General features: G+C 47.0%; 1 protein-coding gene across 1 annotated transcript in view; it reads right to left on the reverse strand.

The window, feature by feature from the left end:
* ABHD16A (abhydrolase domain containing 16A, phospholipase) overlaps positions 1–16,346 on the reverse strand; it is a 33,321-nt gene that overhangs the window by 4,791 nt on the left and 12,184 nt on the right. Inside the window, exons 4-16 of the mRNA XM_063122338.1 lie at positions 14,737–14,823; positions 13,898–13,983; positions 13,091–13,164; positions 12,387–12,491; positions 10,515–10,629; positions 10,191–10,292; positions 9,496–9,559; positions 8,321–8,370; positions 5,960–6,083; positions 5,161–5,265; positions 2,009–2,072; positions 419–475; positions 128–190 (exon numbers count right to left, since the gene is read on the reverse strand). Of these exons, the coding sequence (XP_062978408.1) occupies positions 128–190; positions 419–475; positions 2,009–2,072; positions 5,161–5,265; positions 5,960–6,083; positions 8,321–8,370; positions 9,496–9,559; positions 10,191–10,292; positions 10,515–10,629; positions 12,387–12,491; positions 13,091–13,164; positions 13,898–13,983; positions 14,737–14,823 (1,096 nt within the window). The remainder of the gene's footprint in view (positions 1–127; positions 191–418; positions 476–2,008; positions 2,073–5,160; positions 5,266–5,959; positions 6,084–8,320; positions 8,371–9,495; positions 9,560–10,190; positions 10,293–10,514; positions 10,630–12,386; positions 12,492–13,090; positions 13,165–13,897; positions 13,984–14,736; positions 14,824–16,346) is intronic.

Genomic DNA, 16,346 nt, shown 5'->3' on the forward strand with positions numbered 1-16,346 from the left:
GCTTCTGACTTTTTAGACTTTTTATCAGTTTTTATTTTATTTGTACATTGTTTTGAGCAAATCGATGATTGAGCAAAGGGAGAATTAAAAATAAATGAAATAAATGGTAATAATAACATCCACTCACCTGTGCTGCAGTAATTTCAGAAGCAAATTATTCCCTCTGTTGGACATTATATCTTCAGGGACCCTGGAAATCCAGGAGAAGACAGAGTTAAAAACTGTATTACTAGGGTGATTTCTACCACAGAGACAAGAGTCCCCCTGGATTGTGCATGTTGCCCCTGAACTGAAGGATGAAAATTATATACAATCTATATTTTAACTATCTCATCTTTACTGTCTCAGCCAGGCCTGATACAGCTTAGCAATGATGGCTGGGTATCTTGGGATTTTTTTAAATTGCCATTTTACTCACGTTGTGGTGATAATCTCATCTTTGGTTCTGCGCACCAGCAAGACGGGTCCCTGGTACCTGAAGAGGAGACAATATTAAGGCATGTGCTTTGTCTGGAGGCACATGAGAAAACAGTAACCATTCAGGACATGGCCTCAAGGCACACGAGGCAGCCACCTTGCTGAAGCTAAACAGGTCTGGGCCAGGTCAGTGCTTAGACGGGAGAACACCGGAGAATCACATGTTGCCGCCTTGAGTTCCATGATTGAAGTAAGGTGGGATATAAATGCAATAATAAAATAAATAGATAAATAAAATATTCCACACAGGTCGACGCTGGCCCAGTTCAGATGATCATGTCTCTGCTTATTAAGCCAAGATACATATGAGCCTTTTGTTCATGTACAAAGTTTTTTTTGCATGAGCCACAATTAAACCAGGAAGTCTCTAATGAACCACCATTTCCCATTCATCCAACCCAGGAAACAATGGTTACCACCTTTGGAGCAAGACAGAGGCCCAATTCACATGTAACAAGAAGCAACTATGGGTGAATTTCCTGCGGGTGGGTGGGTGGGCATGCCATTTTGAATATTCTGGGTGCCGTAGAGGTGGCTGGTAAGCCACCACAACCCTAAAACAACACATGGGTCCTGGGTGGCTTGTCAAGCACCCCAACAACCCACCCTTGCTGGGGTTCGCATGTAACAAGACGTGTCGTTGTGTCCCTGCCGCACCCCAAATATTAAAAATGGTGGCTGCTGCCACAGCGAGAATCCTCACAGGGAAATTCATCCACAGTGGCTTCTTGTGCGAACCAGGTCAGGATCTTAAAAGAAGTTCTAACTGACTTGTTACAAAACCGATCATCACAGTTTCCATTTCCCCTCAACCATTGTTAGAGATTTGCTGGTTTAATTATGGCTCACAGCTGGATGTACGGGCAAACTCCACACGGGTGTCTAGCTTTCCTCATTCCATACAGAACCCAGTACACCAGGAGTGCAGAACTGGAATTCGGTGGGGGCTGGATGACATTATACCCACCTCCCCCATTTTGTCATAGAATCAAAGAATCATAGAATAGCAGAGTTGGAAGGGGCCTACAAGGCCATCAAGTCCAACCCCCTGCTCAATGCAGGAATCCACCCTAAAGCATCCTTGACAGATGGCTGTCCAGCTGCCTCTTGAAGGCCTCTTTCTCTGTGTTGAAACAAGTATGGAGCTCCATGTCCCTGTTGGCATGGTAAAAAGGGATTTGGGTGGTTCTGGGAGAAACAGAGCAGGTTTGGTGGGCTGCAGGAGAAAGGGAAAATTCAGTCCACAGTAGTGCCTGTTCCACAGGCAGAAGGACTCCCCTGCAGACAATCCTAAGTGACACTGCCTCAGCTAATGATCACTGACGTGCGTAAAAATACCAACAAAGCCCAACCTTGTCTATTTATGTGATTACATTTTTAATCCGCCCAATAACAAGAGTCTTCTGGGCGGATTACAAACCTTACTATTCTGAAGATTAGCTATTGTAACGTTTGCTACTGCCTTCTCATTTTTTGCCAAATGTCCTTCACTGCTCAGCCTTTCCCTCTGCAACTCTCCTTGGCTGCCTACCAGCAAAGCTGCTCCCCGTTGTTCAGGTTCAGATGCTGCCTCACTGTCCGGGTGACCAGGCCCCCTGCGGGACAAAGGAAAGGAGTTACGTCAGCTTCGTCCTCCAGCAAGTACATCCCTAATCCAAGCCCACCTCGCGGATCTTTCATAACTAGCAACTGCCAGTTTCCGTAATAAACTGCTGAACTGTTTTCAAATTGCATGTTGGGTAATGGAGATGGAGAGAGGCCTGAACGGTGACAGCAGGCAACAGATGCCAGTGGCCAGTCGTCACAGCAGATCACCTTGGCTTGTTTAGATGATCAACTACCTGGAATCTACTTTTGGGTTGGATCCTCATAAAGAGCAATAGGTGGTATCTAACTGGCATTACCCAGCCCTAGTTTGGAAAGACTTGTATGATACGAGCTGTGAAGACTCTGCAGCCTGATTCTGGCAAGGAAAGGAAAGGGGTTGTAGCTCAGTGATAAGACCACAAGCTTTGTATGTAGGTGGTTCCAAGTTCAATCCTTGGCATCGTGAGTTAAAATAGTGAGGTTGTTCACATAACAAACTTACCCACTGAGCATGGGTTGTTTTGAACACTGGCTTGTTTCATAGAATCAAAGAATAGTAGAGTTGGAAGGGGCCTATAAGGCCATTGAGTCCACCCCCCAGCTCAATTCAATGTTTGTTGAACCGTGGGTTAACGTGATGTCTGAACGCAGCCCGGGTGGCTGGTTAACCATACCGTGTGGCTGATTTTCTTGAACAAGCCACCTTGAGAACCCATGGCATGTTGTTGGGTTGTTCCGGGTGGTTAAGACGCCACACTACATGGTTAACAAGCCACCCTGGCTGCATTCAGGCAATACGCTGACCCATCCTGCGGAAAACATGCTGCATTCAGACAATACACTAACTCATGGTTCAACAAACAACCCGTGGTTCAAAAGAACCCATACTCAACCATGAGTGTGAGTTAACGTGTTGTGTGGACAGCCCAAGTTTCAGGCGGAGGGCTGGGAAGACTTGCAGAATAGACCGGGGGAGGGAGGCAACGTAATGCCCCATAGACGTTTTGGACTACAACTCCTATAATCCCTGACCTTTGCCCCATGCTGACTGTTACATACAGGAGTTGGAGTCCAAGCCATCCGGAAGATGCCAGTTTGCCTACCCCTGGAACATACAATGCTGAGGTAGACAGAGCAGTCGTCTGACTCTATATAGGGCAACTGTGTCTCTGTGTTCAAGCAAGCCCCTTTGAATTCAATGGGGCTTACCCTGTGCGCATGAAGGCTGCAGCCTTAAGCTTTGGATTTCAGGAGTCTGGGCTGATGTTCACTGCCTGAACACATTTTGTGTATCCCTGAAATATCTGCTCATCCTGTACATTTGTAAACAAGCAATTACAAGTACACCACACGTCTTCAAGTGCCCGCCCCCCTCCAAAGGGGAAATCCTGTGGCAATTCAACACCGCCCACTTGGAAAAGTGCAAAACCAAGCCCTCAACAGGAACCATGGATACTACACACCCATGTACCATTGTGGCTAAAACTAAAAGGAGATGGAAAGAAGAGTCCCAGTGAGACCATTTAGATAACAAAGTAAGATATGAGGGATTGGGGATGTAGTGGCATGGGGATATCCAGGACATAGAATCATAGAATAGCAGAGTTGGAAGGGGCCTACAAGGCCATTGAGTCCAACCCCCTGCTCAATGCAGGAATCCACCCTAAAGCATCCCTGACAGATGGTTGTCCAGCTGCCTCTTGAAGGCCTCTAGTGTGGGACAGCCCACAACCTCCCCATGTTGCATACTTTTATGGCAAAACTGCAAAACAGGGGTTGACACGGCAGAAGGAGTAATATTAGGTCTCCCACCCTCCAGTGAAAGACGTGGGAAGAAAGCTATGGCTACAGGCTGCAGGATGTGGTTAAAACTGGTGCTGTGCTGAACCCTTTCCTCTGTTCTCAGGATTTTTCTCTCTCTCTGAAAGGATGCATTTTTTTTCTGCTTCTTTCACAGGGAAGGAGAGAATTTTGAATAATTTTTGCCTTGGGGAGAGGGACTGGGGTTCTACATACATTTTTAAGTTTGGGAGGTGGCTGAAGGATCTTCTATTTTTAAATTTTTACTTGAAAAACTCCCCCTGCACTAGCAGATTCTTTACAGACAGGCTGCTCCAGCCTGGGAGCACTTCTTGATCAAAGACTTGCAAAGAGTCCTGGGCTTCTGCAAACAAGGAACAAATAGGACTTTTGGAGCTTGAGAAAAACTCTCATCTTGCTTGCTCTGTGTTGTTGCAAGAACAGAGTATTTCTAAAGCTCTACAAGCCCTGTTTGTTTTTCTTTTGCAAAGAAGCTTCTGCAGCCCGGAAGCACTTCCTGAATGCTTATAGGAGAGGATGAGGCCATGTGATCTCCTGGGTGTTCAAGAAGACCTGCCGGGATGGAGAAACCTCTTGATAAAAAGTCCTGGGCTGCTACAAGTGCAGGGGTGTTAAACAACAAGAAGTAAATAGAAAGACCCCTCAGCCACCACCTACACTTAAAAACAGAAATCCGGTCTTCCTCCCTAAGGAGAAAGTTATTCAAAATTCTCACCTCTCCCAGCCTCTTTCACCGGAGTTTTCACTACGATATGCCCCAAATGGAAGAATCGAAATATTTGGCACAGCACTGGTTAAAATGAAGAACGAGAACTAAGACCATGTGACAGCAAAACCTCTGTATGAGGTCTGGCCTTCTGAACCACAGGAGGGAGAAGCAGTACATCCCCAGGACGGCCGGCTAGCGGAAAAGGGAACTACAGTCGTGGTTAACCAGGAGCGTTTTAAATTGATCTTATACTTGTTGCATTCTATGGTTTTAACTGTGCGCTGCCCAGAGTGCCTTGGCTAATGGGCAGTATAAGAATGTAATAAATAAACAAATAAATAAGATAAACAGACCAACACATCTGCAGGGCAGCAGATTGAGGAAGGCCGTGTTCTGATGCTGTATGTCCAAAGTGTTTTGAGCACTTAAGGAAAAAGATGTGCTTTATATCAATTATTAACTCTCATGGGCTGAACCATCTGATAGGATGCAGGACATTTTAAAACAGAGGGTCTAAACCATTTAATTTATAAAGGGATGTGCATTTTTTTCCTCCTTCCCCTTACTCCAGCTTTCCGGCATGACCTTGAGGGCCAGAGGAACGAGATCGTCGAAGGAGGCATCCAGAATGAGGCCGCTGATGTCGGGGTATGACATGGCGGCCCAGGTGGCTGTTGTGGAGAGGAAACAAAAGGAAGGAAGAAAAGAGAAGTTACCATGTATTATTATTATTATTATTATTATTTATTTATATAGCACCATCAGTGTACATGGTGCTGTACAGATAACACAGTAAATAGCATGTGTTTGAGCGTGGAATAGATGAAGTAGGGGCATATCGAGAAGGCTTAAGCCCCCCTCCCACCCGCTCCCCACACCCTGATTCAAAGGCTTGAATCATTCCCCTCCTAAAGAGGGCTTCCTCACCCCCAAAATATCATCCCAAGCTCTGAACCCCAGCCATTATGGTAATTGTACAGGTTTTGGAATGGGGCAGGAACTCCTGGACTGGAGCGTCTTGTTTGCATCTGCTTGAGCAGGAGAACTTACCAACTGAGCATGCAAGGTATTAACGAGTGCAAGAATAATAATATCTGGATATTCCATCATGGGCATTAATATTAATATCAACCTCTCTCCCCTGGGCTACCTGTGTTTCCAGATTGGTGATTTTGGGGGATGAGGTCCTGCATCCTTTAAAAAGGGCTCCCCTCGAAACGGAGCTGCCCTGCTCTGCCTATCGCCCAATTATAAATGGCAATTCTCACATGGCCGTCACGCTGCCGCCTGCTCCAGTCCATCTCTGGACAACCCCTCCCACCTAACCAGCCCCACCCGGCAGCTCCCACTAGCTTTGGTTGGTACCTGTAAAGCCCCCGATGGACCAGGCATAGAGAATGATGTCCTCGGGAAGGAAGCCCAAGTGGTGGATGGCGTACTGGATGACCACGTCCATGGCATTGGCTTCATTCTGTGGCAGCGGCACTCCCTGAGGCAGGGCGGGGACAGAGGTCAGTGCACAGAGGACTCAGGAGGGAGAACTCTAGGGAGAAGGGCAGGGAATATAAGCCTGCACAGGGAGATCCTTGCCTTTCTCTCCGCATTTCTACACAAGATCCCTTCCAATTAAGTGTTCTCAATGTCTTAACTTGCCTCTTGAAAACAGGCCTCACTCCGAAGACAGACCTGCCATTATTGTCACTGGAAAAGTATGGGCATGTCATTGTCTCAGTCCTCAGGCTGAGTGACAGTCCTAACACTTTGGGATCTCTTGGTGAGACGGTGCACAGCAGTGCTACATATTACAACTGTTGCAGGAAACAATAGCATTTCCCATAGCGTGTACACATGTTTAAAATAACAGAGAGCAGTGCCCTTACCTGCAAGCATAATACAGATGGATTTTCTTCAATGCAGAACAGACTAGACCTAAATCAATTGTCCCACTGCTGCTGCAGTACAGAGTCTCATAATAGCTCCGGCCTGGCTTGCACAACACAGCAAGTTACTGTGAGTAAATTAAGCCATCATTAGCCGAAGCAGCACGTTCGGGTGCCATTTTGAGTATGTGACTTCTGATCAGTTGATTGGGGGTTGCAGCATGTTGTGTGAACCCGGCCTTCGTGGGTTAATCAAGGTTTAACCAACCAACACTTAATCCAACCACTAATCGAGGGTTAAGCATGGGTCGTTTAACCCTCAACTCACCCATGATGCCTGGGTTTGTATGACATGCTGTAACCCCTGATCACCTGATCAGAGGCTGCATATTCAAAACAATTGCCACACGTGCCCTGCAGCTAATTGTGGGTTAATTAACCTACAATAACCTGCCATGTCATGCGAACCAGGTCTCTTTGTCAAACTTTGGGTTGAATATAGAATATGAATTAATGCAATTATTAGGAAACGCCTGGTTTCATTTTACCAGATTTAGGGTTTGGGAATTTTAAGACTTTGAAGTCTACTGCCTGCTCTCTGTAAGTACACGAGAACTCCTTAGAAAGGAAATATCCTTGGTATGCCAAACACAGAACAATGATTTATTTTGCTCTCGTGGTTATAAATATGTGCCACATGGGGAATAAGGGACCTTCAGGGCAGAAGAAACAATTTCAGCATTAGGAAAGAAATCTTTTAGAGGAGTTACGTTCTAGGTGAGGGAGCTGACACGCTCACCGGAATAACAATAAAAGATGATGGGCATCTTTCAGCACCACAGTGCCAAGACCATAAAACCTAGATACCTGAAACTTGACATGCATACTAAGGGGGACCCTAGGAGTTATTTAGTTTTTAAAGTGCATTGATTAATTTTGATTAATTTAAATTTTTCTGTGTGGTTGCAGCCTTCAGTAACATCTTCAATCACTAGCTTGCAGACTTCCCTACCCAGCAGATAGCTTTGCAGTCAGCACAGTTTGAAGCCACAAGAAATCAGCTGGCTAATGGCCAGAGTTATATGCCTGCCCACTCCCCAATTCCCCCAAGGGAATGGTGGGGAGAAAGACCCAGTACCACGTCAAGGTCCATTCCTAGGGTAGCCAGCAAATGTTGCTTCACTCTGATAGGAAAGGCACATTGTGCCCCCCCGACATCCATGTAAGCTTGCTTGAAGGCGTAGCGATATCCAACTAAGGGCTATTCCAACCTGTGCAAAGTCCATTCGCTAGTTAGAAATAAGATAGGATTTTTAAATCACAATTCTGTTCAGAAAGACAACTATTAGGGCCAATTTTGCCTAATGGATGCACTTTCCACATGTTCAAAGTACACCCCAACCACTTTTTATTCGTTGAACAACACTCTCAAGCCCCAATCCAGTGCTAACGGCATGGCGTTCCATCCCCAGGAATTAGAGGATAAAGATACAGCCTTGTTGTGGAAGAACCAAGGGTCCTGCTGTTCTAGGGTCAGGATCTCTTCTCGACCATCCCAGAATATAGGACAGGGATAACGGGCTCAAGTTACAGGAAGCCAGATTCCGGCTGGATATCAGGGAAAACGTCCTGACTGTTAGAGCAGTACGACAATGGAACCAATGACGTAGGGAGGTGGTGGGCTCTCCCATACCAGAGGCAGCTGGACAGCCATCTGTCAGGGATGCTTTAAGGTGGATTCCTGCATTGAGCAGGGGGTTGGACTCAATGGCCTTATTGGATCTATTTAGATGCCAACTACCAGATGTCAAAAAATAATCGGATTTAAGAACTTGGCATAACTTACCGTGCTGCCTGCAAATCCAGGGTGATTCCATCCCAGCACGGAATATCCAGCTACAGGACAGGAAAAGAAGGGTCAGGATAATGCGCAGTACCCCAGGCTCAGAAAGGGTTCGGCGAAGTGTGCCCTTCCTTTCCCAATTTAGAAAGAAAAGGGAAATGGGTTTTGTAGAAAAGCAGGGTTGACATGAATCCCTTCCCTCCCTGAAGATGCCTTGCTGTTTTCGGTCTCATAGTAAGACTTGGGGGAGCGGGCTATGGGGCTTCCCCCTCTCCTGTAACACAGCAGGGCAAGCACGAGGGCGCCTCCGAGGGCTTCAAGTCCTGGAAACGCGAGGAATGAATGACTTTGCCATGAACTCTGCCAGAGGCAGTCTGCTGCAGTGGGTCTTTGCTGCCCTGCAGTGCTTCCTCTGTGGCTGAAGGAGGACTTCTCACAGCAGCCTATACTTGCAGTGCTGCGTCTAATGGAGGGGCGTTGAACTGGGGTGGGGGGTGGGCGGATTCAGGTTTGGAGAAGCTCTTGGAGGTTGCATTCCGGGGGTGGGTGGAACCAAAGGTAAAGAGGTGGGCCAAAGATTAAAAAATGGGGCAGAGTCAACATACTAAGAATACCAGCATATTTTAGTTTAAAGTTCGTACCAGGAATAACTAAGCCTTAGGAGCGGCATTTTAACCTTTCAGAACAGAGGAAAAACTTGTTTGGGAAACTGCCGAACAAGCAGCAATTGGGGAAGGGGGCGGAGCCGCAGGAAGGGGATGGAGCCACCTAGGAACCCCAGAAGGCCACATGAGCCTGCGGTCCAGCAGGCCTGTTCTAAAGAATACTAGACAAGGACACCTTTTCACCTTAACAGACTAAAGAGCAATTTGTTGAAACTACAGAACGGATGACTGGTAAAGCGCTCTGTTTCCTGGCTCAATCCCAGATATATCCTTGGAGGGAGCAGGAAAGAACTCCTTGGCCCCCAGCAATGCAGTCAAAGCTTCCTTGCATCACATTTGCAGAACCCCGGTTCAGCACAGCTACAGGGCATAAGTTACTCCCCCTCCAAAGCCAAGCTGCATAAAAGGAACCAGAACGTTCAAAGAGGCGCTTTCCTCTCTAAAAACGGTGCAACCGAGAAGCTTCCGTTACGCAAACACTTAAAACAAATGACATAAAGAGATGGACCATACCATCCAGGGGGGTGGAAAGGCAACCAACTTCATAGAAGCCTGCATTTCCTTCACAGCAAATCACCTACGGCGACAAAAGAAGGGAAGTTGTCACACTGAAAGCCAGCAGGAACCCTACTGCGCAACAATGCAGAGTCCTGAGAATTTCCCTTTTTTCCTGCCTACGTGCAGCACACCGTGCATGCGCAGACCTACCAGCTCTGCTGTTTTGGCTGGTAAACTGACCGGGGAGGACAGGGGAGTGAGAGATCATTTCCAGAGGAGGAGCACTGAAGGGCTTGTAAATGAAGAAGACCGATCTACACCTTGGGCAGAGCTCCTGAGTATCATCCATCTCCACTTAAGGGCCAGGGCCAGCTTCTTTGTAAAGCAGCTGGGATTGAACAACTCGCTTGACAGCCACAGGCAACCAGAAACTTCTTACAGGCAAGCAAGCAGGCTGCCGGAGGAGGGAGGGATCGCTCTGACCCTGCTCTGTCGCCTCACGTGGTTTTGGTTCTAGCTGCAGATGAAGGAGAGCGCTTTCCTCCGCGACCACCACGACAACGTTAAGTTACGAGCCTCTTAAGTAAAGCAGCAGCTTCCGAAGCACTTTGTGCAAAGCTGCTGTCATAAAGGAACAACGGCACGGAAGCCAAGGGTGATTTGGTGACGTGGTCTTGGGAATTAGAAATTGTTATTCGGTGACAACTCACCAGTTTCTGGCCTTGTGGCTCTGACGTCTCTCTCCGGTCCATAAACATGGTGTCAATTTCATTTCCATCACAAGCGGACAGCTTTGCTCGTTTTCCGTTGCACTGCAAAGAGGAGGAGAGAAGGTGGTTGGGATTTAAGTCAGGCATCTGGGGATTTAAGCTCCACAAATGCCTGACTTCTCAGGGAGATAGGATGGAGCAAAGAACTAGACCTTCTGTATTAACTGGGAATGGAGAAATGGCTCACAGAGCGATCTGGGAGTTGTGAGGGTGGGGGGCTGGGGGCCGGGAGGGTTCTGAGGTCCTCAGCAAGCATTTACTCACTTCCTCCACCAGTCGAGCTTGTCCTTGAAGCAACATGGGCATAAGGGCCTTTTGCAGCAGATACACAGAGCCTGGGTACAGCATGCGCCGCCCGAAAGTGTGAGCCACTATAAAGCTACCGAGAAAGGAGGAGAAAATCAGAGATTGGAGTCTCTGCAAGACGAAACCGCCCTACCTAGCTCTGCACTGGGGACTCTGCAACTATGGATGGAAAAGCCGGCTAATGGAAAGTTATTTGGCTCTCATAACTCCCAGCCATCAGCCAAGCAAGGGTCTCAAAACAGACACCTCCAGTTGCCCACCATGGCCAACGAATAACCAACACTGGGCCGGGCTTTTCCAATCCCATCACGTCTCCCATGTGCCAATGAAGAGCTGCATTCCAGCTGCTCCAGCCAACCAGCAGCCCTTCTGTTCCCCATTCTATAGCCTTGGCCAATCACCAGCTAGAAGGCATCCTCCTAACGTCCCATTCTCTCATTAAGAATTCTCTATCATCACTAGACAGCTCCTGGAACCTCTGCCGAATACGCCAAAGATTGTCACAAATGCTTCCTAAGATTTATGTTTCAGGGCCACGGCTAACTAAAAAGCATCACTTTCCCCTGCCACTGTATATACAATATAAACCAGCCTTCCTCAACCTGGGGCGCTCCAGATGTGTTGGACTACAACTCCCAGAATGCCCCAGCCAGCTGGCTGGGGCATTCTGGGAGATGCAGTCCAACACATCTGGAGCGCCCCAGGTTGAGGAAGGCTGATACAAACCATACAACTTTAATATACAGAATTCCTAAAAGTCTTCACTGTATGAACTCTACCCTTAATTATTCATAATAAGGAAAAACAAATTAAATGAAAGGATGAATAGCGTCCTGAAAATTATTGCAATGTACTACAAACAAAATTCACTTGCTCATAAATCCCTAAGTTTTGGAGAGTAATTTGGTCATCCATCTATGTTAATGACTTATAATTTTGTTGTGTATTTTAAACTTTTTTTTACATTTCTTTTCTTTTCCTATGTTTTAAAATGTATGTTTTAAACTTTGTAAGACCGCCTTGAGGCCCAGTATTGGGCAAAAGGTGGGATACAAATAATAATAATGATAATAATAAATCCCTTTCTGATTTCTCAAACAACCTTAGACATGATAGCAATATGCCGTATCTTTAAATTTACCATTCAGAAATAGGAGGAGGCTGGCCACTGTATCAGCTGCCAGCCAATCAGCACTTTTCTGTCCCAAGATTCCAAATGTCTTTCCTTTGGGTTAGCCAATCAGCACCTTTCTGCCCAAAGATTCCAAATGTCTTTCCTTTGGGTTAGCCAATCAGCACCTTTCTGCCCGAAGATTCCAAATGTCTTTCCTTTGGGTTAGCCAATCAGCACCTTTCTGTCCCAAGATTCCAAATGTCTTTCCTTTGGGTTAGCCAATCAGCACCTTTCTGCCCGAAGATTCCAAATGTCTTTCCTTTGGGTTAGCCAATCAGTACCTTTCTGTCCCAAGATTCCAAACATCTTTCCTTTGGGTTAGCCAATCAGCACCTTTCTGCCGGAAGATTCCAAATATCTTGCCCCTAGGGCCAGCCATTCAGTCTTCTTTCTTCTCAATATTCTGCCTTCTTTATCCATTGGCCAATCAACAAGTGAAACTGTTCAGGAGACACCTGGTCTTTCAGTACTTAAGTTGTTCTCCTAACATGCCCCAACACTGTTGACGTGGGGACTGACTCCCTGCCTGCTGATGCACTCTCCTATTTCCAAGCCACTCCCAGTCTGCACAAACTCTCTGTTCTCCCAACCACAGTCTTAACACACGCCCCTCCTCCCCCATCACACAAAGGGCAAAGCATGAGGATGAGGCATACCTGGCAATCTGGCAGGGAAGCTTCTTAATGGCATGCAGGAAGCCGTTGACGGCGCTTCGGTGCTTTGGTTCTGGACGTAACAAGGGAACATTTCGTGAATCTGACCTGTAGGGGTTACAGACCAGGCAAAAGTTGGAAGCTTTCACACTGACTTCTCTCAGAGGGGAGAGCATGTATTATGGCTAGTGCAAGATGAATGGAGAAAGTGCATAAAAGCCGAATATTGTGATCAATCCCCAGAGATTACAGAGAATGTACACGTTAGAATAGGGAATTTGTGTACATTGTCCGGCCAGTATGAATAACCTCCATGTCATGCTGGGCGATGTGACATTTACATACATTGGCCAGTGAATGTGCAAAGTCTCCAAGGGAAGAATACGCATAATGATTGGGCAATGTGCAAAATACCTCACTGACGGTCAGACTTTCTGCATGTTGGCAGGCTAATATGCAAATCCCCCACCTGTGCCATTCATCAAGATGCCCGATGTATCGGTACAATGACTGGCTGTTATACACATTCTCCATTCATCTCACATCAACCACAATATAATATAATATAATTACAGCAGCCAAGTGCTTTTCCAAGGAAGAACTATTAACTACACTACTGGAAAGGGAGAATGGGATGGAGACAGAAGAGGAGACAGGAACTATGGGAAGATGGGACGCTTGTTGTTTCAACCCTGCTCCCAACTCACCGGCTTGTTGCCTCGTCCCACCGAAAGTCCACAGGCCAACTCCTGAAGTCAAAGTTGTAGCTGGCAAGTTTCTTCTGCAAGGCAAAAATCAGGAAGAGAGAAAAAAATATACATCCATGAATCAATACAATCTCTTTCAGATGAAGATTGAGCATGAGGTTTTAAGCTCACACACAGTATTCTTTCCCATGATGAAAGAACTTGCAGACAAACAGAAAACACAGCACAAAGCGACGCTTCCTTAAAACTGTAAGTCACACAAAAGCTATTGGAAAGGGCAAAGAGGGTGTCTAAATACATTGCTGGTAACGGGAGTGGAGGCTGAGGAGCGGCAGACATAAGGGACTCATTGCCTGTCCACATATAAGCATCACACGAGTATAGAAGAGCCACCATTTTATAGCAGGGTCGGCAATATGTGGTTTTCCAGATGTTATTGGTTTACAGTTCCCATCATCCCTCACCACTGGCCATGCTGGCTAGGAAAGATGGGAATCGCAGTCCAATAACACCCAGAGAACCACAAGTTGCCCACTCTTTTTATGGAGTCATATCAATGGTCCTTCTAGCCTTATACTTCCTGCCCAGGCAGACAACAGCTTTTGGGAGTTCTTTCCTGGCCCAGATATGCTGCATGCTTCAACTGTAGACACGGGGAATCTCCTCTGCTACTGAATGGCAGCCACCCCCACGCAAGGAGGCTGGCTATAATATTCAGACAGAGGCCCAAGGGCTTTCTGATTAGGCAACTGTATCCCTGCAAAGCAGCCAACCAAGACAGTGCCTGTGAGTCATGGCTGCTCTTACCTTGTGCTCAGGTGTGCCATACCGGTGTGCATCCTCAAGGATGGTGATGAACTGGATGTACTGAGGGTTTGTCCAACGACCGATGCCTGAGAAGAAGAGTTGGCACTTGCAGTGACTGACGCCTCGCCATCCCTTTGGCTTGGAGCACCCTTGCAGAACCACTACACCAGGGATGGCCGACATGGGCCCCTGCCTGGGCTTGATTTGTGGCCCCCTATGCCCCGTCACATTTTTTTTATTATTTGCCAATTTGCAGGGCAGCAGAAAAGGGCCAGTTTTAAAGAAAACAGGCTCTTTTGCTGCTGCATGCTGCCAAATTTGGTTTGGGAGGAGGGAGGGGTATATGTGGGAAATTGGTCCCCTGACTCCCAGGCATTATGAATCCCTGGCCTACATGGTGCCACCTCTCCTCTGCCTTCCCTCACAGCCCTCCTCAAAACCCATCACCTAAGAACCATGCTGGATCAGACAAAGGATGTAGACCAACATTCCGTTCATGCAGTAGCCAACCAGATGCCCCTGAGAATCTCTTTTCCAAAGCCTTTGGCTCAGTCCCGGCAGCATCCTTTTACTCTTGCCCCCGTCGTCTTTTCTTTTCCCATGTTGGGTCTTTGCTTCTCCCCCCCCCCCCCCTGCCTGCACCGTTGAGGTTTAGATGGGAACTTCCTCAGGGCAGGGCCCCACCTTTTTGCTGTTTTACGTGGTAAAGTGATGGCACTATGTAAACAATAAACACAAAACCATCTGGTAGATACCCTTACTTCCAATCTCCAAAGAAGCCACAGGTCCTGGACTCATTGCACTTACACCCTACTCTTCGGATCCCAGGGAGCGCTCACCTCTGAGGCAGGCAATCCCGGCCAACAGGAGCAGCATGGTCCCGGCGTAGTGAGAAAAAGCAACAACTTTGGACATCGTTAAATAGCCTGGACAGAGACAGACAGACAGAAACAGGGGAGGTGATCAGAACAATTATTTAGAAGCTCAAATCTGGTTTTCCTTATAGAGGAAATTGTACTTGAGATATTGATATTAGCTTTTTCCAGCCCGGATCCTGCCAGATGTTTTGGACTACAACTCCCATCACCACCGGTCACCCTGGCTAGGGCTAATGGCAGTTGTAGTAAAAAAAAAAAATCTGGAGGGAAGCAGGTTGGGGGAGGCTGATTTATGCTCCCCTGTGGGAAGAAAGTATCTATTTTACCACAAATACATGTGGAGGGAGGTCAGTTGCCACAGCAGCTCCTCAACATGAATACTTGCTGCAAGAAAACCAGCACTCTGGTTCCTACCTTGCAAAGACCTCTTAACTTCTACACTGAAATGTGCACGTCTCATTACAAGATTCATATGCTGATACCCATGCAGGGATCCTTTTGATTTGTGCCATTTGCCATTTTGATTTGTTTATTCGTTATACTTATATCCCTTTCTTCTTCCATTGTGGCTACATGGGATTCCCAAGCGGTCTCCCATCCGGGTATGGACCAGAATCAGACCTGTTTAGCTTCAACGAAGTGGCTGCCTCATCGTACCTTCAGGCCAGGCTCTGGGACAGTCTGATCATGTTAGCTACTTTGGATCAGCTCACACGACACGTTTCTCTACGCAGTGTGAAAATTCCACTCAGCAGAGTTTGTAGTGGGTTACTGATCACACAACATGTTCCAACTCCACTATTGTGTGAATGTGGGCTCCCATGGAGTTGAGTAAAAGTCAACGTGGTGTTAGATCGGCAGTTCCTCCGCCCTCTCTCCTCCCCCAATCCTCCCAATGGTATCCCATCAGCCATTGTGGCAAAAAAAAAAAAATCCTGCCAGCTCTTCTAGAGCGGCAATCTCTCCTTTCACCTCTCTAGTCAGGAAACTCTGTAGCCAGGGGGAAAAGTCCACTCAATGCAACAGGAAACTTCACAGAACACGCAACACAACACAACGGTTGTGCAGGAACTCTCCTCCACACAGCGTGGATATTCAGTGTGGAGTGTTTTCTAAAAAAAAATCCACCATGGGGTGGAGTCTTCCTTCCAGGCCACACATCTCTCTACAGTGGTATAAAAACTCCACGGTGGAGTTCTAAAACCACTGTTGAGAAATGTGTTGTCTGAACTGAGCCTCAGAGTCAATGGAATGCTGCAGGATGTGGGACCTGCAACTAAACGTTGCAGTATATCCTCACTTCCTAGCAGGAAGGCTCGTGTTCAGGGTTCCAGCCAACCACACATGCAGATACCTCCTTCAGTGTGGCCTTGCTTTGGCAACAATCCTATCAGCCCTCGCTACTCGACTTCACTAATGGATGGAGTGATGCATAAAATGGACACACATTCTACACATGTGACAGGGAAACGCGTTGCTACCCTATCCCGAAATAGCTCATTTGGAGAAGAAGACGGCTTCCCAATATAAAGCCTTTCCACAGATTACTCCTCCTTCTTCCTTGCGTTAAC

Source organism: Elgaria multicarinata, chromosome 3 (genome assembly GCF_023053635.1).
Source record: "Elgaria multicarinata webbii isolate HBS135686 ecotype San Diego chromosome 3, rElgMul1.1.pri, whole genome shotgun sequence".
NCBI classification, from domain to species: domain Eukaryota; kingdom Metazoa; phylum Chordata; class Lepidosauria; order Squamata; family Anguidae; genus Elgaria; species Elgaria multicarinata.